Source organism: Cheilinus undulatus, linkage group 3 (assembly GCF_018320785.1).
Source record: "Cheilinus undulatus linkage group 3, ASM1832078v1, whole genome shotgun sequence".
NCBI classification, from domain to species: domain Eukaryota; kingdom Metazoa; phylum Chordata; class Actinopteri; order Labriformes; family Labridae; genus Cheilinus; species Cheilinus undulatus.
This window is the reverse complement of record NC_054867.1, coordinates 30,232,648-30,257,097: the sequence shown is the minus strand read 5'-3', so window position 1 is coordinate 30,257,097 and position 24,450 is coordinate 30,232,648. Positions and strand designations below refer to the sequence as shown.

General features: G+C 38.7%; 1 protein-coding gene across 1 annotated transcript in view; it reads right to left on the bottom strand.

The window, feature by feature from the left end:
* The window catches only part of dstyk (dual serine/threonine and tyrosine protein kinase), a 29,199-nt gene extending 7,300 nt beyond the window's left edge, over positions 1-21,899 (bottom strand). Inside the window, exons 1-7 of the mRNA XM_041783358.1 lie at positions 20,673-21,899; positions 18,850-19,259; positions 10,809-11,321; positions 10,458-10,653; positions 4,123-4,361; positions 3,543-3,626; positions 3,281-3,457 (exon numbers count right to left, since the gene is read on the bottom strand). Coding sequence (XP_041639292.1) covers positions 3,281-3,457; positions 3,543-3,626; positions 4,123-4,361; positions 10,458-10,653; positions 10,809-11,321; positions 18,850-19,259; positions 20,673-20,868 — 1,815 coding nt within the window. The 5' untranslated portion in view covers positions 20,869-21,899. The remainder of the gene's footprint in view (positions 1-3,280; positions 3,458-3,542; positions 3,627-4,122; positions 4,362-10,457; positions 10,654-10,808; positions 11,322-18,849; positions 19,260-20,672) is intronic.
* Positions 21,900-24,450: the final 2,551 nt, after the last annotated feature.

Here is a 24,450-nt window from a genome sequence, read left to right as displayed (position 1 = left end):
ATATTTGATCCAGATGTACTGTAAACACCAAGAGACCTCCTCTGACCGGCTCACCATTATGCAATGAACATCACATAGTTTCAAAGATCTCACAAAGCCTGCGGGTCTCTGATAGTGCTCTGTCTGGGACAGACAAAGGACCCTGCTTTGAATTCCTGGGTGATGGGGTTAACTTTCCACTGATAAAACTCCTTACTCTGCCTTTTCATATCAGCTCTTTCATATCAAGCTTCATACAACTGGACTGCAGGGATGAGTTTATATTTGTTAGTAATGAACACTCTTCCAACATCTATGTGACAGAATTATTAAGCATCTGTTTGGTCAACTTTTTTCTCTTTTACACAATTGGCTGTTAAAAATTAGGATGTTTCTGTCAATCAAATCCCTGAACATGCAGAAAATGGGACACGTTATCAATGTATTTGTGTAAGCATGAAATTAAGTTGGTGATGTGAGCCACACTGCCTGTCATGTGATGATTATCATCAGAGCAATTTGACTGAAAATGATTTGTCAAGGACTTTATGGAGGGAGTCACAGCTATCTGCTCATAGGGACTTAAAAGGAAAAACAGTTCAAATGGAGAGGGAAAAAATGCTGAACCGTGAGCTGTGCATAGCCCATAATTGATCAACTCTGACTGCAGAGACAGAGAATACATTTTGAGCTGTCAGACAGTCTATTTATTGGTGCCATTTGCAAATTAAGACTAGTTTAAAACAAAGAAATTCTACAAGTGCTCTCACTGGTCAGTATCAAGCACCAGCCACAGGTTCAGACAGTGAAAAGATCTCAGACCATTTGTTGTCCATCACAAATGTACATTGTTTTTGCTATGCAAGATAAAAGAGTTCCGTTAAAAACAAAACAACAGCAAGTACTTAGACTAATGATTTGATGCTAAACTGTAGCTCTTACATGAAAACATTCCTGCACAGTCAACAAGCTGAGGACTCCTCATCACACCTCTGCATTGTTTACAGTGACATGTTGAGATAAAATTTCATGCTACTAATGTTGGCCTTACACTTAAAAACTTTTCAACTGATTTCAAAGTCACAGACAAAATTCCAAAGACAGGGGGTGTGCCGGTAGTTGAGTGGTTAAGGCGCGCGCCATGTGCACAGGCAGCCAGGGATCGGGTCCGGCCTGTGGCACCATTTCCCGCATGTCTCTCTCCACTCTCTTCCCTGTTTCTGAGTCTATCCACTGTCCTCCTCTATCTAATAAAGGCACGAAAAGGCCCAAAAATAAATCTTTAAAAAAAAAATAAAAAAATAAAAAATCCAAAGACAGACTTAAACCATTGGCCTTGCTAAAGTTGCAGCACGCTCCTGTGATCTCAGTTGTAAGGTGAAAGGAGGTCATAAAACTCTATCTGAGCACTTTTAAGGCAGTCTTTCTGCAGTTTTGGCGACAAAATCAAACAGGTCTTTAGCCTGGTCTAATACAAATTGTTGTTTCAAAGATACAATGTGTGCAACCTTTTCAACGACCGTCATCCAAAACCAATGTGAGCCAGTGTTGTGCGTAAGCCCGTTAAATCAGATTATTTTTCAAAATGTGAATGTGAGCGTAGTTGAGTCTGAAGCTGCTGAATGTCCACTCATATGGCAAGAAACAGAGGAACTCTCTGATCAGAGCTGCTTTGTCAAGTCATTCCAGGATGACATGAAATGTATGGTAAATCTCCATTGGGTTTTTAAATTAAAAGTGTGTTCATTTTGTTTCTGTAGTGAGGAGAGTAGGATTACTACCCGATAGCAAGCTCATCTACAAAGGAGAAATGTCTGCGGTGAAAAATTCCAATACACACAGCAACCTCTAGCGTGAAAAAAATAAGCCAACGCAAAAGTAAAATAACTTAAATTTTCTTAAGTGCCCACTTGAGGCTGTCTGGAAAAGCACCAGTGGCCCCACTGACACCCATACTAAAATTCTCATCTTGACGGCAAAATAAAACATGTAACGCAATCCGGTACTTTAACATTATTAGTCAGTGCAGTTGATATGCAGATTTTTAACAGAAGGCTAAAGGCCTGCCTTATTCTTCCCCTTCCTGTTACTTTGCTACTAAAAGTGAATTTGAGACAGTAACGTCACTGACATTGTGTCTCTGTTCTAAACAGTCTATGCAAAATACTGAAATAAAAGGGATTAATACATTTACAATTATTTAATTGTGAGATGTTTTCATGGGATTGTTGAGTTAGAACTGAAACCATGCAAGCAAACATATTTTCAGGGTTTATACAGAAAACCTGACAAGACCATGAAGAACTTTCTCGAGACTCTCAAAATATTTTAAGACTCAGTTACATTTGTGACACATTTATGCCAAAAAAAACTTATTGTAGAATGTGAATAAAGCTTTCCTTTAGATGACCTGAAAAATATGACCTTATGGTAGCTTTTAAAACTTTTAAAAGCCTTAATTTGTCCTAAATTGATTAACTTTTAATACTTCTTAAGACCCTGCATATACCCTGTTTTTTAAGCTTGTAGTGTGTGACGTGGGTCCAGACATCTCTGATGCCTGACACCATTACTGTGGTGTGGTGGTGTTGCACTCATTAGTCGTAAGCACTACATGAACATGTTTAGCATGACTAAAGCATTCATGAAACTAACTAAATTCCTTTAGGGTTTTTATTTTGGCTTTGCATTAATACCCCTTACTTTGCATGAATTCAGCAGAGGTCAATCCAAGGGTGGCCATGCTGGAAAATCAGATTAGCCATCCCAAAATCCTAAAAATGATTGGCTATATTGTCACTGTTGGGCACAAACTAAAACTTCTACTATTGAGGAAATGGAAAAGTTTTTGTTTTTCTTAAAAGACAAAGTGCATTGACAAATGACCAAATTGAGTTAAATTTTAGTTACAAGGTTTTAAAACAGCAAAAACTGATATAGACGTTTCAACTTTGTTAAAGCACCTCCAATAATGGGCACCGATGGCCTGTCAGGTAGCACTCCATGTATAGAAGCTAATCTTCCAAGCAGAGACACAGGTTTGAGTCTGACCTATGGCACCTTTCCTGCATGTCATCCCCCCACTCTCTCTAAACGACTGCCCATGCGACCTTCTATCCTGTCCTCTCCAAAATAAAGGCAAAAGGCCCCAAAATAAATATCAAAAGTACTTCCAAACAAAATGAGGTATAGGTATAATGAGGTGTTTTCTTCATAAACATCCAACATGCCACAGTATTTTGGGAAGAGCAGTATGTTTGAGGAAAAAAAATAAAGGGTGGTCAGCAAAGAGGAAGTTCACCTGGCGCAGAGATGCCGCAAAAGCTTCGTGAGAGCTGTTGAGGCGGGTTCTAAACTGGGAGCAGATGCTTCTGGCTAGTTTGGCAGCGCTGAGACTTTCTATTGCATCTTGTGCCACTTTACGCTTCCACTCTGGAGTGATGGATGGAGGGTTCACAAATGTTATCCTGTGGATTATCTACAAGGGAGACAGAGTTTGATCACTTCTCTGGAAATCAATGAGCAATGAAAAACTCTTTTGGCTGTATTTATCAGATACTGACCTGTTTGATTTGTTCCCAGAAAAGTCTTGTGACAGACGATCCAGAATGAAAGGTGACCTCCACATGATAAGCAGCATTTAACAACTATAATGGATGAGTGAGGAAATAAAATAATAAATGATATGAACAGCTAACAAAAAATGTGTAAACCCTCAAGGTTTCTGGCACTAAAGCTATGTAAGGTCAGAACAAGTCAGCTAAGCACACTAAGCGTTTTTTTTTTGTTTTGTTTTGTTTTGTTTGTTCTGATTTTTCCCTCAGACTGGGTGTTTTCATTAGCAGCAAAAGTCACACTAAAATTTGCTCTTTCACATGTGAACACATTCAAGCAATTGGAAAAGTCTGATACAGACCAATTTTTTAAAAATAATTACAACAGTCTAACATAAAATTAGATCTGAGCAAAACATCTGATTTCAGCCTGTAGGCTTGCAGCATGAATGCACCCTGACTGAAAAGCAGAATGAGAACAGAGCCAGTGTTTTTTTCTCCTGACATGTTTAACAGACCTCTGGATCATACAGCTCACATAAATCACATCCTAAATAAGGTTCATTTTTTCCCACAAACTGCTGCTGACCTGTTTGAGGTGATTTGAGGTGATGTTGTGGACAGAGGAGTCGATGTGAGACTTCTCCAGACTGTTGAGACATCGCTCTAAAGTTCCTACAAAGCTTTCTCTCAGATAGTCCACGGAGCTGATCAGCTTATTTGCCACGGCTTGATTCAAACGGACCACTATCAGCTCCTGGATCTGGTGGATGCAGGATTTGATCTCCTTAGAAGTAACAGGCTCTCCATTAGTTGTTACAATGATGTCTGGAAAAAAGAAAGAGGGTTTGTCATGAGTATATTCGATGTATGTGACCTACCAGTAGGGACAAACGCTAATAAATTATAGATGTCAGAGAGAAGACCAAAACCATTAGGTGCTGTTGAACATTATGCACTGATATTTAAAAAAAAATAATGTCTCAAACTATAGAAATATAGTTTAAAAAACTGTTTAAACATTAAACACTTTAAGACTTGAAACGTTAGGAAGACAAAGAGACAGAGACTTATTGAAAGGATGGTTCATGATGGAGCTGAGCTCCAGGTCTGGTGTCTACTTAACCTGTAGATGTCTAGTGGGACACATAAAGCTGGCTGGGTGGCGTGGGGGGTGGTGGTTTGCTTTAGGTGGCTACATATTGTAGCTGTAAGTTAAACATGACAAATTGTGATTTGATAAATTTTTCATAAAGTGAAAAATGCAGGATTTTATTTGTGAGAAACATAAAATGTAAACAGAAAAATTGTTTCATCATGAAAAAAATCCTCTTGGCACCTTTAATCCTTTAGTCATAGCTAGTTTCACATTGCCAGAGTTATCTCAATATTCTGTTTGCACTATCCAAAAGCATGCGTAGTCAGTTTTAACCTCCCATTTTCATAGGCTCAGTTTCCTGAATGATGAGTGAAGTCAAGATAAAATGAAACCAAGCAAACATGCTCCTCAAAGAAAGCTCACAAAGGGAGGGAGGAAGGAAGGAAACAGGTTGCAATAACCAGTGAAAGGCTTTCTTTTGCTGCACGCAACTGTTGAGTCAGACAGTGCAAAAACTATGCGGGCAGATTGCGAAATGCAGCTGTTGGCACAGCTGTGTGTCTGATTGGAGTCTGACAGCAATAAAAAATCTGGCTTTGAGTTTCTCAGGATGTATACCAAAAAACTCTGGTCAGCCAGTAAAATCAAGTGTTATCACTTTCTTCTCTTTTTGTGACACATCAAACAAATCAAAGTAAGAGAGAAAAGATCAAATGAAATAATCTGAAGATGCTGCAGCCTAGATACCACGAGTCAGTTATTTCTTTAATTAAGAAACAACAAAGAGGAAATCCATCATTCAGTTGCAAGTAAGTTAAACTAAAGAAAGAACATTAAATTATTACTGAGAAATCTAATATACAGTCCCATTTCCTGAACTCTATGTTCATAGATAAAATTGTTGATTATATTGCAGTATCTCACAAGAGCAGAGAATCCAAAACTACATTTTTTAACAATGGATCCATTTAAAAGATTTTATTGCTTTCCGGTGGGGAAAAAATATCTAATTTCCAAAGACCTAAAACCAGCCAGACATATTACCTCAAACTGCTTTATAAAGATCATATAGACTGTGGCCATTTAGCAACAAACCAGTAAATCCAAAAAAAAAGCGAAGAATCACACATTGTCTGTACGCTTTGAAGTCTGAATTTAAAGCATGTGACATGACAAAACATAACTTAATACTGTGTGTGAAAGAAGCATTGTGTTTTTGCCCTAAGATGTCCAACAGCAGCAGAGAAAAAATAACAGACAGTGTGGTGAGTGAGCGGAGAGTTAGCTGCATTCAGAGACGGACAACGAGAAACAGCGCTGGGTCTGTCATCCAGCAGTTGTTCAACTTTGAAAAGGAAGAGGTGGGACTTGCACGGTATTCGTTAAAATATGCCGCAAGATGATGCCGATATAACGGCAGCAGTAACACAACATGAGCCCAGTGTTGTTAAAAATCCAGGATTGTAAAAATCTCATAAAGACACTCTACCCAGAATACATGAATTGCTTTGATGCAAACATTTTGTTGAAAACTCCCTACCAGAGTCGTACATGTCATACAGCAGCTTAGAGGACATTTTAAAATATTGCAATATATATTGTGTATCGGGATATAGCAAAAAATATATCGGGATATCAATTTTAGGCCATATTGCCCAGCTCTACCTGTAACTTCACAAAATCACCATACAAAGACATGTCTCTTTACTAGGGCTGTCAAAGTTAATGCGTTAATGTCACGTTAACTCATATTACGTTTAGCGCCGCTAATTTTTTTGTCGCACAATTAATGCATGCGTGTTCTGTATGACCCTCGACCAATCCCATAGTTTGCCAGACCAGGAAGTTGCGCCATCGTGATGCGGTACACACGAGCAGAAATGGATTAAGGACAGAGACTTTTGAGTGACAGGTTCAGCTTTCAGATCATGTCAGATAAGACTGAAGTTATTTTCTCCTACTGTCGACATGAACAGAGTTACAGGAAGTTTTTCTTATATAGAGTCTTATATAGTCTGCACCACTCGCTAGCCATGCACACCACTAATGCAGAGAGCCGCCCCCTCGCCATGCTGGATTTGTTTACAATGGAGACACTCAGACAGCTCTGCAGGGATGGACTCGCTATCTGGCATACCTGGCATTTCCCGGTGTGCCGACGCATTTTTGGGCCAGTATGATTTATTCATTTATTTAGGCTATTATATCTGCCATGGACCAGCACCACAGCTGCGCTATTGACTGTTGACTGGTCCCATCACGTCTCCTAAAGGTCCGCTCTCATCCCCACGCAGCTCCTGCTTGAAAGTGAAAGTATTCGGAAAAAACGAAACTTACTAAAACGATTGACTGGAACTGTGAATAAACACCAAATTTAAATAACAGTCAATCAAGATGCTGCAAAACTGTCAAAGACTCTGCAGTCCCTATAGGAGATTGTCTGATGCATGGTGAATGTACAGCTGCATCATGAGGAGGAGGAGACAGAGCAGCAGAGGCTGGTGTGTGACAGGAGAGCAGAGGTTAGTGAATGAGCTCTGTAGAGTATCATAAGCTGAAAGCATTATTAGACTGTGGGTCTCCTTTATTTAGGAAGAAAAAAATGGTTTTAGATTAAATCTGTAGCTCTTCTATGATCTGAAGAATGAAGAGATGGTTAAGTCCTCTTACTACACTTTAAAAGTTCTCCACTGAGACTTCTTTTACTTTGTGTGTTCATGAGTTTTGAAAAGAGGCTTCACATGTGTGTTTATTGACATCATTCCAGTAAATCTACTGGACTGATGACAGTCATTTCTTACTGTCAACATTTATTTTACATTTGGACTACATTTTTTAGTTTGAAAGTAAAAATATGATAAATAATAGCAGACATTTTTTAAGTAATTACTTGCTTTTCCTCTTGAGCAGGGCAGATGTGTCCACCTCACTCACATCAGAACAGTGAAACACCATTAGATGAAAGACTTGACTTCTTTATGTCCATGTTTGATGATGAGATCTGTTGTTCGGTGTTCAGCTGCTGAGAACAGAGGATTTAACTTCTAGAAGTGTAAAGTTTGACTCTACATTGTGGTATTATTTGGTAATGTTACATTAAGGTCAGTATCTCCATCTGTTGTGGCTTGTTGGGCTTGAGTTTACCATGATATGCTCTCAGCATATTTTTGCAGCGTTCAGTATCTTTGAGCTCAGACTAGAGAATTTTCTGGACTTTATCTATTGTTGTTTTGGGTTGCTGACATGAACAAATATTTGCATAAAGAAAACATTTTTGTCTACTTGTGTTGATAAGGGTATTTAAATCTTGAGAAATAGCACTGTAAGGTACATTTAGAAAAGACAAAAAAGTGCAATTAATTTGCGATTAATCGCGAGTTAACTATGGAATTTGTGAGATTAATTGCGATTAAAAATTTTAATCTATTGACAGCCCTACTCTTTACGATTATAAAAACGAGGAATTTCTCTGTATTTGAAATCCTTAGGAGATACAGAAAGACCTCAATTGAAAAAAAAATATATAATCAAGGAATGGTCACCTTTTTAAATTAATATAGATATTTTGGTACAAAGATACTACATATTGTATCCTCAAAGCTTGTTTTGGACATTCAATTGAACTACTACAGTGGTTTTCAAACTTTTCCTACTGGGCTCAACTTTGGCAGATCTCACAAAATTTGCCATCCTTTGCCAGCAGCTCAAAACAGTGTGTACACCGCTTTCCACATTATTAAGCAAATGACATTTTTCTCTTATTTTCCTAAATATTAATGCAAATGACAGTCAGAGTCTTTTTTAAGTCATCAGCTGTTAGAGCATAATTCAAATGTTTCTGAACAAAATTCATAATGATAACTGTTATTTTTTAAAAATAAAAATCTCAAAATGCACTGTTCCACATTATTAAGCACGACAGAGTTTTAAAACATTTTATAGGTTGTAAAGAACTGAAAATGGTCATTTTTTTGAATTTACAGCATTAGGAGGTCATATTTACTGAAATCAAAAGCTATTTCAATCAACAACACCTTAACAGGCCAAGTTACATGTTAACATAGGAGCCCCTCTTTGATATCACCTTCACTATTCTTGCATCCATTGAACTTGTGAGTTTTTGGAGAGTTTCTGCTTGAATTTCTTTGCAGGATGTCAGAATATCCTCCCAGAACTGCAGTTTCGATGTGAACTGCCTCCCACCCTCATAGATCTTTAGCTTGAGGATGCTCCAAAGGTTCTCAATAGGGTTGAGGTCAGGAGAGGATGGGGCCACACCATGAGTTTCTCTCCTTTTATGCCCATAGCAGCCAATGACACAGAGGTATTCTTTGTAGCATGAGATGGTGCACTGTCATGCATGAAGATAATTTTGCTACAGAAGGAACTTTTTTTTTTTTTAACCGTGGAAGAAAGTGGTCAGTCTCTTTTCTTTTCTTTTTTTTTTACCATGGAAGAAAGTGGTCAGTCAGAAACTCTATATACTTTGCCGTGGTCATTTTCACACCTTCAGGGACCCTAAAGGGGCCTAATCAGCTCTCTCTTCATGAATCCGACCCAAAAGAGGGCTCCACCCCCTGCTTGCTGTGGTCACAGCCCTGTTAGGACATGCTGGCCATCCATTAACCATCCACTACTCCTCCATCTGGACCATCCAGGGTTGCACGGCACTCACCAGTCAAAAAGACAGTTTGAAAATGAGTCTTCATGTATTTCTGGGCCCACTGCAACCATTTCTGCTTGTGAGTTTTGGATCGGGCGGCCGAATGGTAGGTTTATGCACGACTGCAAGCCTCTGGAGGATCTTACACCTCGAGGTTGGTGGGACTCCAGAGGCACCAGCAGCTTCAAATACCTGTTTGCTGCTTTGTAATGGCATTTTAGCATCTGCTCACTTAATCTGATGAATTTGTCTGTCAGAAACCTTCCTCATCATGCCTTTATCTGTAGGAACCCGTCTGTGCTCTGAATCAGCCACAAATTCCTTCACAGTATGATGATCAAGATTCATTTTTCATGAAATGTCTAATGTTTTCATTCCTTGTCCAAGGCATTACACTATTTGACACTTTTTGGCAGCAGAGAGATCCTTTTTCTTTCCTATATTGCTTGAAACCTGTGGCCTGCTTAATAATGTGGAGAAGTGCATTTTGATGTTTTTTTTTTTTTTTTTTAAATGGTTGTCATTATGAAGTTTGTTCAAAAACATTTGAATTATGCTCTAACGGCTCATGACTTGAAAAATACTCTTGTCATTTGCATTAATATTTCGGAAAATAAGAGAAAAATGTAATTTGCTTAATACTGTGGAAAGCAGAGTATTGTGTTTACGTGGCCCTGTCAAGTCCCCTCTTTTGATAGCTTTCCTCCACTTCGGGAACCACTGGACTACTAATTGGACCAAATTTATAAACACAGGAGACAATCATTGTATTTGCTCCTGTACAGTACATGGCAATATGCCCCCTTTTGGACCCTTGTTACTGGACTCTCTATGTGACCTATTATGTAACATATCAAAACCAGTGAACAAGTTAGTAAGTGGCCAACTGGCTTATTTTTTATGCATTTTTCCCAGCTAAAAGAACTGTGAGGCATGCTTGAATGCCTACATCAGTTTTAGTCTGATTAAGGTTCAGCCAAGTCAGAGTTGCGTGTTTATATGTATAACGAAAGTTCAGTTTTGGCTGGACTAACATGACAAATCAACCATTCCCATCACGAAAGCATACTGTCCCTCTTTATAAGAAGAAGCATCCTTAAACCCAAGGAACTAGGAAACTTGTCTGCCTCAAACATTTTGACCAGAATAATGACTCACTAACCTGTAAACTCTAGGTTGGCTGCATCCTCCAGCAGCTGTTCCTTCATGCTGCTGAGTGTCTCTACAATCATTTCTTTCATCTCTTCTTGTTTGCGGTTGGCAATGGCCATGAGGGAGACAAAGAGTTCACCCTCTTTTTCACGGGTGTACTCCAGCCTGCGGGGAGTTATTTGCAGGTCCCGCTGCATATCAAAAGCCTTTGAGGGAGAGAGGCAGAAAGGTAGAAGATCTAATGGTGATTATTCAGGGACAGACTGGGACTTAACAGTTCAAGGACTACCAAATACGTACTGATCAGAAAAATCATCACAGACATACTGGAGAACATTAGCAGGGGGCGTCATTCGCTCACCTGGTTGATAAAAAGATCTAAACACCGACAGTGAAGCCCATTGAGCAGGTTGGCAGCCTCCACCTGCTGGTTTTGAAGAACTTGCCTTGCAAAAGGCACCAGTAACCGATGCAGTCTTTCAAAAGATTCGCCTAGCATGCTCTGGGGCTTGGCACCAGGAACAGACACCTGTGAGGGAGCACCACAAGAGCAGTTTCCAGCAGGGCTGGTGAGGAAGCCGAGGGAGAGGAGCTGCTTATGGAGGGGGGTCTTCTCCCTCTCCCTCTCCCTCTCCTTCTCAGCACGACGATCTGGAGCCGGAGAGGTGCCTGGAATGGTGTCAGGGATTCGGACAAAACAGATGGGAAAGCAAAGCATCTCTTTGACCTTCCGGAGATCAGCCACCTGCTCATTAGTTAGGGAGTCCTGGTTGATGGCGTAGAGGATGATGGGGATCACATTGCGGGTGCAGTCTTCCAAGGCCTCTTCTATGGGCTGGACACTCGGACAAGGCACCACCATGACCTTTGCTTCCTGATAGAAAAACACAGGAAAAATATTTTATGCATGCTGTTTTATATACAAACAAAAAGTACAGACATAGTTTTATAAACCAGAAAATTTCACCCAGTAGTTTATAAATATGTATATGACATTAGCTCCTGTTAAAACAAGCCATGCAGAAACAACCAGATGATTGCATATCACTGGAAGATGATTTCACCTAATATTGTTTTTCATCCAAGTTGTCACACCTTCAGCCCCTGCTTCCTTGATAGCACCCTCGGGCCAGTATTAAGGCTTTATCACATGCAGCGTCACTCTTTTGGTTCATTTTCATCCAAGTTTTTTATCTACACTGTTTTAAATGGAACAACCGGTCTTATATGTCAAGTAGTTTTTTCTTTTTACCACCAAATCCTAATACCAAACTAGGAAAATTACTGTCTGACAACAGGTTTAGAGTGTGGCAGCATGCAGCTAGAAGTAAACCCAAAGAGTTTGTGGAAATCTGAAAAGATATCTCAGTGAGTAGGGCTGTTGGGACCGCTGAAATACTGAAATACAGCTTTACTGATTGACCAGCTACAGGTTATGGCAAAGTACTACCAAAACTCACCAGTTTCAGGTTTCTTATTTTTCACCAGGCTATGTCCCTCCTGTTTTATGCCTACATATGTGGGCAGAGCGGAACTCTCCTCTTCCTGTGTGTCAGAATTTCAGTGTTTGCCTTTTGAAGAGGAAACCATGACAACTGCTCTGGTAGCAAAACCAAAAGTAAAGTTGAATGCACTGACATGTTTATATACTTTTCTGATACTGGAAACTGAAGAACATCTTTAACTAAAAAATGTCTGTATTTACTGTAACAGTAATTTTAACATTGTAGCTAACCCTCAATCAAGTTTTTCCACACAACCTTAAACTTTTCCAGCTCCAGTCTGAGAGAAAAGGTCAACTTCTCTATGGTAAAGATATGATATATAACGGTATACCAGTCCTCCACCTTGGGTGCCTTAGTCAGTTCCTTGTTACGAATTTTTTGCTTGAATTTTGCATAATCCTCCCCGGTTGTCTGTTTGCAGTACCCTGTAGCTCAGTGTTTATTTTTCCCCAAATAAAGTACTTAAAATAAAAGTGGGATTTTCATCTTTGATACCCGCCCCGTTCCATAGATTTCTGTAGTTCAACACAAAACAGCTTAGTTGAGGGGAAGCCCCCAAAAACATCATTCATCATTGGCATCATTCTCGCCGCACTTTCTCCAACACCTCCTATTACTGTACTTTTTCTGAGCTGGCGTTATGGGAAAAAAAAAAAAACTGTGATATTTTTCCAACCATGCTCTCTCCAGGAGAGGGAGCAGGTTGTTTTTCCATTGCTGCTCAAGAATCCTTTCCCATCCATCACCAGTTAAAGAAATATTTGCCTCTCTAATCTCAACCCAACTTCTCCTTAATGAAAATGGTATTATTTCTTTTTAGGTCTTCTAAACACTGTTATAGTTTTAAAATTATTTTACTACCAAGCTCTGATTCAAGAGCTGAGATAAAAATGTAACAATCCCTCCCTCTGCCTCTTCTCTCGTTACGTTTTTCTCTAGATTATGTCTCATTTGCAAATATCTGAAAAAGTCCTTGTTATTTAGACCATACTGTTCTTTTAATCCTTGGAATCTTTATTTTTTCTGTTTAGCAGCTCCCAGTATGTGATAGGTCCCCTTTCCCAAAATATAGATTTATTTTCTAGTCTCCCAGGATGGATATCTGAATCCCATGCAATCCACAATTGTGCTTTCAGGCCATTCTTGGTCATTATTTCATATCAGATTTTAAGAGATAAATCCAACCATGGATTAATATCCTCTCTTAGGTTTTTCTTAGTTTTATGTCCCCAATCATAGCCTCAATCTCTTTTCACTTTGCTGAATATGAGCGTTTGCATAGATTCAGTAATGTTTTTATTTGTGCTGCTGCTTGGTAATACAGTTTTAAAAAAGGTATTGCAAGGCCTTCTTTAATTTTAGGTACCTATAGGGTTCTATATTTTGTTTTCGATCTCTTTCCTTGCCAAATGGATCTTGAAACAATCTTGTCCCACTCCATAAACTTTGTTTTCTCTTACTTCCACTGGTAACGTCTGTAACAAATACAATGAAGTACATTCATCTTTATAGCCTAAACTCTGGATGTAACACTTAAAAAGAGATTTAGATTCCATCTAAAGTCAGACTTTATCTTTGAGAGCAAGGGGTCATAATTAATTACCTTTAACAGAGTTAGGTCCTTAGGCAAATTAACTACTAAATACTTCATAGCATATTTATATTTACGTTATAATGGCCAGGTTCAGTGTATAGCCTGATAATTCCCCAGATTTTTTTAGATTTGACATAAGTACATGAAAAGATGTGCTAGGTTGGTTGCAATGGTTTTATGTGGCCAAACATAAAGAATAGTTAAAGGAAATTTTGAAAAACTTGAAATATTTCCTTTCAGGAAAAAAATCAGGTAATCCTGAAGAATCAATAGTCTGACCTCACAAAGTTAATAGATTGACTAGACTTTATATCAGTCATCAGGTGGATTTGTTTTGCAAACCTTCAATTAAAACATTTGCTCCAGTGACCTGACCAATCAGCATAATTTTATGAGAACTATCTACAAGCCATGGGTGTGGTTAAGCTACCACAAGTGCTAACTTCAATCTTGTAAACAATAGCTGCCAGGGAAGACATTAGCATGGATGTAGCTATATTGGCAGCTTTACCAGAACTGGATGACATTTCTTTATTAAAAGAGCAAAGAATAGCACAGAAAGCTCTTCTTGGTGGAAAAGATGTCATTGCTCTTCTTCGGCCAGATTTGGCACGAGCATGAATCATCAACTGGCTCCACTGATAGTGAGGAACAATACTAGCTGCTTCGCATTATGAAGGTTAGGCAGAGCACCCTTACTATGTCATATGTTTTGTTGACACAGAGAAAACTTGTCCAATCACCCTGTGAGATACTTTCTGACAGGTCCTACAACTACTCTTCCCAAACACCATGTATGGGCTGTTGCCCAAATGGATATCAGATATATCCTATGCAATGGATATGTGAAAGAGTTTATTTAGCATATCAGGTTATTAATAACTTGACTTAATATGGACATAGTTTTCTTCAAATGTCTGTTCTCATTCATCCAGGGCATAGCTACAAAAAATATTGGTCCAAAGGGGGCAACTGGACTTGACTGAGATTCCTGAAGACATTTCACCACTCCTCTAAAATGCTTCTTTAGTTCTAAACCTGAACAAGTCTTTTAGAGACTTTAAGAATATCAATAAAGTCTAGCTGCTTTTGGACCAAGATTTAGGTTTGTCCGAGATGTTTCACGATGTTCATGAGATCTATCTCAATCATTGAAATGCAGAGGACAATTTTTAAACATAAAACTAAAACCCCTACTTTACAAATCACTCAACAGAATTGCAGCTCGGTTTCAAACAATTACTGCTAAAGGATGTTCAAACAGATGGCATGGCAAAGGCAGCATAAACACATCCACACAAATCACATGCTTCTTCTTCTATTTCTGAACACAAATTGGCAAACAAATATTTGTGATGGTCTTGGGAATTTAAGTGACACGGGGCAGAAAAACAGTACAAGTAAAAAGGTTTTCTTAACCCTCCATAAATAATGACAGGAACAGAAAAAGTCCAATAGAGAGCTTGAGAGCGAGACACCATGACTGTGGGGAAAAGAGCCAGAGAAAAAGAGGCAAAAACGACTCACAGCGACACAAAGGAGACAGTCAGTCCTGTCTCCAAGAAACAAGAGCTGAACCCATCTGAGCAGCCTCTTTGGAACAAAGATTGCCTGCAAACATTTGTTCGCAGCCAATCAAAATCAATACAATGTTTATATTCTCTTCATGCAGCTCGTCTTCAGCAACAACCCTTCAAGAAAAGCTCTGTGGGCTATTTGAAGTGACTGTTTTGTCTCTAAAATGTCTTGTTATTGCCGCTGTCTGTAGCGCTGACCTACTTAGACAGAGTAGCAGAGACGACAAATGACCATGTAAGAAATTAAACCTGCTTCTATTGACATGCTTTAAAGTGAATGCAAATGTCACAGGCATTTGTTAACACCAGACTCTCTTACGCAATTTCTTGGAGCACTGGCAATAAACATAAAAGCAGATGTACCTGAAAAGAATGTCGAAAACAGGGTGATGGTTTAGCACCTTTAATGGTCAATAAGGTGAGGAAAGCTTGGGTAAACTCTGGGATGAGGAGAAGGTTAATTAGCAAGTTGGTTCTCGAGTGCTGGCTCCTAAAACAAGTGGCTGTGATTATGGCAGGCGTGTGGGAATACCACAGAGAGCAGAGAGATTCTGTGCCTTCATTTACTGCGGCCACAACATGTAAACCCTTTATTCATTCACTGCTTTAACTTTTGGCTAACCTAGGATTTGAGGTACAGCTGATGGATGTTTGAGGATTCACAAGTTTTTCAGACAAGAATAACTACATAAACTGAAGAAATGTTAATGTTGTTTAATCTTAAAAAAAAAAAAATCCATATAAAAAATAATGCTTTTCTCATCTATGACAGAATGTTTTTCTTGCTGCTTTTCATGTTTCTCTACAAACAATAACTCGGTCATTAAACCTTTTGAGTTCTTCTCGAGTGTAACAAAGTTTTTGACCCAAATAAGGGATTGCAGAATGATCCCGTAGCTTTCAGTTACACGTGACATTAAACAGGAGTGTAAAATGCTTTACTTCCAGCCCTCATATTTTTCCCTCCAGCTTTCATCTATTACATTTCTCTGCTTTTCAGATAAGAATTTAAATTATCCTTAACACAGGATTCATACAAATTCCATTACATGGGTGAAGCATTAAATTCATGTTAAACTCAATCTCTAAACTTTTAAGATCTAATTGTTTATGACTGTGATGAGTGTCAACATTAGGACAACATGTTGGGTTCAAAAGTTGTGACTCGGTCATTCCCACACAGCTCAGACAAATACAGGTTCAGGCTTTGAAAATGTGAAAGCCAAGAAAAACTTTGTAACGAGATGAACGACTAGTGTCCCAGAAATCTGTTGTAACCATGGAAACTTCATCACAGCAAATGGTTTGGGATTTTTTAACATGACCAAGTCATGTGAATCGCACCAGACCGGCGGCATTACGTAAGGGGGCTGGGCGGGTGGGCTTTCCTGGGGCAGAACTAGGCCTGGCTATTTGAGCTGTGTGATGCACACTGAGAGGCCTTGGTCTAAAGGATTAGAGACTAATTTCCACGTGTCACACATAATAAGGAATGAGTACAGTCCTTACAGCATACTTAATCAATTCACTCCCACCACAACATATTGAGATGTTCAGGCTGAAGACCAGCATGACAGCACCACTGTGTCGGACAATTCTCTCTTTTCCACACAACTTTCCCCAAAACCTGTACATCTGTATTTAAAAATGGGAGAAACGTGACCGCAAAAGAATGCATTTCTGAACAGTAGCATAAATAGTACAACATTGTACAACACAGGAAATAATCAGCTTGGCTCAGTAATCTGTTTGTGAGAAAAGCTTGTGTACGTGTGAACACAAAGCCATAGATGGAAATGCCACCACAAAAAAAGAGAAAAACAGCTGGGCCTCACTGTGTGGTAGAAATCAGTGACATAACTGAAGGCCTACATTTCCAATAGTGAAATCCAATTCCCAACAACATGACTTCAAATAGAAGACATTGTCTTTTGCTTAAAACTATAAAGGCAATACAACATTGAGTGACATATATATGTACAGGAAATAATACGATGTTTTAACTGTTTTGAGTTTTGCTCAAAATAAATTTATTCTAAAAAGGTGGTTATAAGACACCAGTATACTGACTGTATGGCAAAATAATTAATGACTGTTATGTCACTTGACCTGATTTTATAGACATGTCCAAAGGTAAACTGGGAAGCGAAAACATTTCCTTCTAGAGGGATTAAATGTGCTGAAGGTTTCCTCTTCATTACTGAAATAAATTAATCCCCCAAGGGCTATGGGTTTAAAAAGTAACTGAATAATAGACAAAATGAGCTTAGTTTTAGTCTTTGACACAAGCGTTACTGACTGATCCATCCTTTACGACTTGTTTCAGGCACAGTACTTTACATTTTGATGAGCTTTTTCATTGCAGCGATGAGAAATTTGTTTTTTTCTATATTCTTTCACTTTCTAAGAACATTTGGGCACATGGGACACTGACTTCTGTGCACAGAGGAGTGAACAGCATGTATTTACAATCTACTACATAGCTCCAAAAATCAAAGCTACTTTAACAACTAGTTTTAAAGCAACCTTTTTCCTGTGACCTGAGCCTGGGAAGTGTAAAATAGCCTGATTTAGTTGGTCCAGATGTCACACATTGGTGATTTTAGGTCTTGAGATATATTCAAATATCAAATTTAAAGACATAAAGTGAGGAGTAAAGTGATGCCTATTTGATTATATTTCTAAAACTGGGTGCTGTTTACTTTTTCTGGCCTTTTTGGGTCTCTGCTTTGATATGAGTTCCATATTACTGAAAATAACTAACACTTAAAAAAAACATAAATGAAGCGTTTTCACAAAATAAAAACTTAACTAACAAACCAGCATTTAAAATGAATTAAAACTAAAAGGAAATAAAAAAGAAATGGAAAAAGGAAAAACACTAATAAAATTTTAAATATTTTAACCTTGCTCCACATCTCTGGAGAAAAATGGCTTTATTTTCAACACTTTTGCTTCTTTGTAATACATTTGTCTAATTCTATTATAATTTAAAAAATATTATTATATCGTTTACTGTCACTGTGAGTGATGTCAATGTGAGTGTACTAAGGGATATCAACACAGCAAATTCTGATTGGTTTACCTCCCATCTCTAGCTGAAAAACAAATTCAGTGATGCACTGATGCCAGCATTTGATGCCATCAGCACTCATTACATTTTCTCCAGGACGCCTTCACAAAAATCACTCCAATTTTCACCGAACTGCTCTTCATTCACCCTCATTATTTGCACTTTATAATAATCAAATGGATGCCAGTCATCATTTGTTTTTCAAACACAGTAGCCAATACAACCATTATATCATTATACCTGCCTTGACTGAAGAATATGTCTCACTTGAATTGGTTACTTAACGCTAGCAAAATCTCAGTTGTGTTTTCCTAGTACAGGATTAAGAGCCTTATTTTTCTTCCTATTAATGTTAAGATAATTAAGAACCAATGAATACAAAAGGCTGCTGGTTTCACATTAAAATTTGAGCTTCTTGAAGTCTTCAAGCATGACTCTATAGGGACTAAATGGTGACCTGCTGCTAACCTAACTCAGCTAGTATTCAGGTGATATCTCCTTTAGCGCACTCTGCCCAGTCTTAAAACAATGACACAAATGGCATTTGCACAGGGTAAGTAGAATGCAACTACCAGAAATGTATGTGAATGATTGCGCTTATATGGACAATTATCAGTACACGCCAAAGCATTAGCATCAGACAATGTCTCTACCTGAAGCAGTGGGTGATGCAAGGTGATCTCCAGCTCTGCTAGCCTATGTGCCGGGTCCTCACATTCCTCATGAATCTCCAGGTCTTCTCGGGGCACTGTATCCCATCGGCCACAGTTAGCCGCTAGCTGGTGTACCAGCTCATACTGGCCAGGTAGAGCCAGACTGAGCCGTGTCTGTCTCCCGTGGGTGAAACACAGCTTCCGCCTCTTACAGACAGTGCCCTGAACGCCCTCACAAGCCTCTCCGGCCTCTGGGCCTAGTGGCAGCAGTCTCTCCCCCAGAAGGCAGTTGAGCAGCTGGTAGCGAGCAGCACAGTCCTGGCCCAGCACCAGGATGTATGGAGCAGCACCCACAGTGCTGCGTAGGAACTCTTCCTCATGACTTGGGAAAGAAATGCAGCTGAGCTGGCCTAGGGGATCAGACAAGAAAAAGGAGATGCATAACTTTACACAACCCAAACCAATCCAATTTTTTCTTGGCATTTGAGAGTTTGTGGAAAGTATAGATGAGGTACTAATTGAAATACTGTTTCTTTTCTGGTATCTGATAGTTATTTAACATTGACACTATTGTTTTGATGATATAGATATATCAAACATTTACAATCTGATGTCACACCTTGGGCTATAATACCCTGACTTTGCCCTGTGATGTGGAGAATCCCCACAAGAATTAATTCCACCTTTTAACTGAGCATAAGACATAATCCTCAGTGATGCTGAGTCACAGTCAGGTACTTACACAACTAGTACAGCAGCTAAGGCCTACTGAATGTAAGTGCATAGCAGTGCATTTCTTTCCAAAAACATGATTTTAGTGTAACTATTGGCTAGCACTCATCCCTTATGGACCAGACATGATGCATTATAGGCTAGCATTTCAGACAGACCTGCGATGAGCTGCATAACGTGCATCACTGGATAAACCATGCAAACTAGAAAGTGAGTGCAGACACAAGCATAACTTCATAAATAATAGATCCAGAACTATTCTGGGATCCTTCTGCATCATGTGATGCACATTTTTGTCCAGATAAGAAAGTGTAACCATGACATTTACCAGATCAATCTTATGTGAAGGTGAGGGCATGTCTTTGCCCATCAAAGGCAGCATTATGGTCCCATATTTCAGTTGATTATGGCTAATCTTAGGATTTACATTGGTCATTCAACATCGAGGAAAATTATTTGACCTGCTGTGTTTACAGGACATCAGCTTTGAGGGAGTAGCCAACCCTGGGGATGTGACGCACTTCATTTTATCGGCATGCCATCACTGCTGTGTGTTTTGCCAGTTTTAGACAATATAGGATCATGTCTTACACTTTAGATTTCCAACAAAAATCCTAATCCAGGATGAGTTTCTAAGTGAAAAATAAGACAATGAAAGAATATAATAGTGGATTACAAGATCATTTAAGGTGGAAATTAAGGCTACAAAAACATGTAAGTTAGAGACAGACAGCACAGTAATGTAATGTAACATAATAATGAATGCCTGATAGGCCTATCCCTCAGTTCTCAGCTGGCTAGTGGGTGCAGAAATCTCAGCATATTTGGTGCACTTAGTCTGCTCATGCTTTTGAGAGGGGGCTTAATCTCTTTAGTTTTCCCTAACCCTATTTAATGAATTTTTCAGTCTAGGTTTGGTGGAGAAATCACTTGGTAGCAGATAGTAATCAGTTCTTTGCTTCTCTATAGGTTTAACATATTAAAGACTGTAAAGCTGTGGCTGTAGTTTAAAGAAACCATCTAAGGTGCTTGATTGCGACATTTAGGTGCAGGGGGTGGGGGGAGATACTGATGCATGTGTTCAAACCTACCTGACTCCAGAGAAAATGTATCCGAGCTCACTGTTGATGCACAGGCATTGCTGTAGTTCTGCCTTATTTCCCGGAAGAAAGCGTTAGTTTCCTTCAAGTTCTTCTTCAGCTGTATCGTGTGTTTGTTGTAGCTGTTAAATATCCGTGTCAGTTCCCGAGCTAAAGGAGTTGTTTTTTGTTGTACATTTCCCTCCATGATCACCAGTCTGAGACAGCTGTCTCCTCCTTGCAGTGATGGTTTGGCAGGTGCAAAAAATACTAATGCTTTCTAGTTGGATTTTCACACCTTTCAAAAGTCGTGTCCAAGTTATATTAATACTGTTACGTTCGCCCACCCACCTTCCAGGTTATGTGAAACAATTCAGCACCTTTATTTACGTGTGGGCCGTGTTAAGATGCGATAACTTTAGTCTATTGGTGCTGAACCAATATCAGTCCAATTACTGTTTGGTGTCAGTGAATAAGCGCGGTGCATTTGGCTTTGTTGTTATCCTACTGAACAGAAAAACACAGTTAGCTAGCTCAACGTCTCGCCTCAAGTGCAAGTTAACTGCAGGCTCGAGGCGAAAATTAGCTTAACTAACAAACTACCCGCTATTCGGCATTTTGGTGTTGGTTGTCCCGTTTTTAGTTCACGCCAACCGAGTTATGCCTTTCATGTTAAGGAGTGTCCATAACAAGAAACAAGAACAACAACTTTGTGTTGAAGACTTGGTAGTTGGTTGTTCAGTTAGCTGTAGTCCAGAAACGTTAGCGCAGTTAGCCAGAAGGCATCTCCTGTCCGTCCTCGCGCTGGCCTGGCACAACAGACACATGCATACCCTGCCCTTAACTTCTCGAAAACAGTACAGAGCTCAGCTTCACATCCATGTACCTCCGTGTTCAAAAGAGCTGCCCCAATTGAAGTGGCTGCATCAAAATGACAAGGGCCTTAACGCGTCAAAAACGTCGGGATTTTTCCAAACAAGGCTCCGTAGGGATAAGAGGTCTTCCTAGACTGGCTATGGCCCGGGGAAACTAGCGGACATCTTCCACCGTGTCACAGCGACGACAACAGAGCGACATGGGCTGACCAGTTTCTCTTTCGGTCCTGCTGCAGGTGGAGAGGTGAGCTGGTGTCGGTGCAGCAGGGCTAGGTGTGTCCGCACCAAATCGCAAAGGTGGGACCTGGCAATCAAATCAGTGCAAAACAGAAAGTCGACATGAGCTGAAGTTAGGGAGAGGAAAGGGCGGGGTTCGGGATGACGCACTGCAATCTGGGAAATGTAGGATTGTCACAATTTAGAAAGGATAAGTATTATTAGGCAGGGGTTGACCAAGTAAACAACCATTTTACTCTAGTACAAGTAAAGTTACTCCAAATGAAATTTACTTGGGTAAAAGTAAAAGCACTGGTCCATAAATCTACCCGGGGGAAAGTAAAACGTATTTGATTTACTTAATTAATTTTATATAATTTAATAATTAAATAATTAATTATTATAATTTTGAAGAAAAATACCTAACTGCAATTATTTTGACTTATATTGCAGATGCACTGTTAATTGTTGTATAAAAGGGGCTGACAATTGTTATAATCCTCATTTAAGAGAAAATAAGACTTTTTTCAAAACATATTAGTGTTTTAAGTTTTGCACAATATGAGTATGTCAATAAAGATCAGCTCATCGTTCCTTTGATATCTCATTCACCCTAATAGATAGAATGTAACTGAGCAGGGAACTTCACACAGGGTGCAAAAGTGTCTAATCACTAAAGCAACACTGATACCAAGAACATGTGCAAAAGAGTCTTAACAGTGATAACTGCATAACAGACAATATCAGAACACATTTAATCACAGTTTTCTTCAACCTTTAGTCCAAAAGCACAATACCCATGAGCATGCTGGGAAACATTTTGAAACAGTTTTCATCAAATGCATTTTTTTATTCATTAGTTCAACACAATAATATTTTAAACACTTTCCACACACAACACATTAAGTACAACCAACATATTTAACTATTTCCTTTATCGACAGAGAAAAGAGACAATAAACAGGCATACTTTTATTTCAAAAAGAGAAAGTAAACAGTAATCTTTTGCATTGCAAGAATAGTGTAATTTATTGTGGCAACTAGATATAGAATAATTATTTAGCTGATGGATAGAAAATTATTGCCAACAATTTAGACTAATCAATTACTTGGCTTATTTTTAAAGACTGAGTCTTAAGCGTCCAGTGAAAGAATGAGAGTTTGGGGTTCTTTCAGTCTGTACATTACACCCATTAACAGAGCACACATAGAGGCAATGTCTTCAATGTACATCACACAGAACGTCAGTGCTCTCCATCTGCAGTCTATGGCTGGAGATGTGGTGTAATCTCACTAAAATCAGATGCTGTAGCTACTAAACATTTCTTGGAAAATCTTTCTCTAATCAGCTGCAGCATCAAAAGTTTTGGTGGAATTTCCTGTTTCCCGATAACAATAAACTAATAAACTTAAAGAATCAAAATATATTTAAAAATCATATCAAAATAAGAATCAGAAATAAAATAAAGTTACTGATGAAATAAAAGGTTCTCTTGTCTTTTCTAACTCAGATTAGACCAACATTAATACCAATGAACAAATCTGAGTCTCCATTTCTACATGAGGTATTCATATATGCATTTGTGGATCTATTTACAAACACATATGTTCACATCTTTATTAATTGAATAATACACAAATATAATCATTGATAATCATAATGATCAAACTCTCACACCAGTTAATCCAACAACAGCCTCAGACAACAACCAATAATCATGCATGAGCACCTTGCTAGACTTGCTTCCCTCATAAATTCAAAATAATCTCTTCTAAATCAAGCAGCATATGTTTTGTGTCAATCTGCAATTATAAAAGGGCTATTTCTAGGTGTACTTACTCTGAAGGATTAGTTTGAAGCATATGCCATTGTTCTTAAATTGGATGGGATGACAAAAATGTGGGTCTAAACTGAAGGGAATGCCCACTTCTTCAGACACCACTGTACCACCTGCTATAGCCTTCTGAGATACAAGCAGCCTTCAAAATATCAAATGGACCAGTGTTTTATTAACTGAAAGACTGCATAAATCTGTAATAATTTGAAAACAAATTAATTTACCAATCACAAGGCAGCTATGACATTTACAGCATGAACAGAACCTAGTTCATTCATTCATAGTACAGTGATCTGGTAATCTGTGACTTTTAGAGGATGAACATTTCTAATATCACTTATACAGCTGAACAACATAAATGACTGATTCATCATCAGAAATTATTTATTTTCAGTGTTGTGTTTTCATTTAGGCTATAAGGGAACACTTTCTTGATAGTTGTCGACACCATAGTAAAGGTCATCTATATAAATCATAGTGGCTTGTAGGTTGATTACACTTGAGGAAATCTTTTTTGCCATAAATTTAATGAAGCTACTAATGCAACACATTTTTCTAACTCTCTATGCCCACATATCAATTCAACAATTTTTTTCTTTGTCTTACAATCTATGGGAATAAATAAAGAACATTTGCAGTAGGGAATATGTAATTGGTTCTGAACACAGGGATAAGTCTCAATGCAAATAATGAGCCCTTGACACACTAAATGACAAAACACCTTGGATAAGATGCATGTAAATACGTTTCAAAAGTCTATTAGTAATTATAACTTTGATAGACAAGTGATGGATCCTAATGATCCATGCTGTGAAAATGTGTCTGTTGTAGTGTCACTCAGTATTTATTCATAGTGTCTCC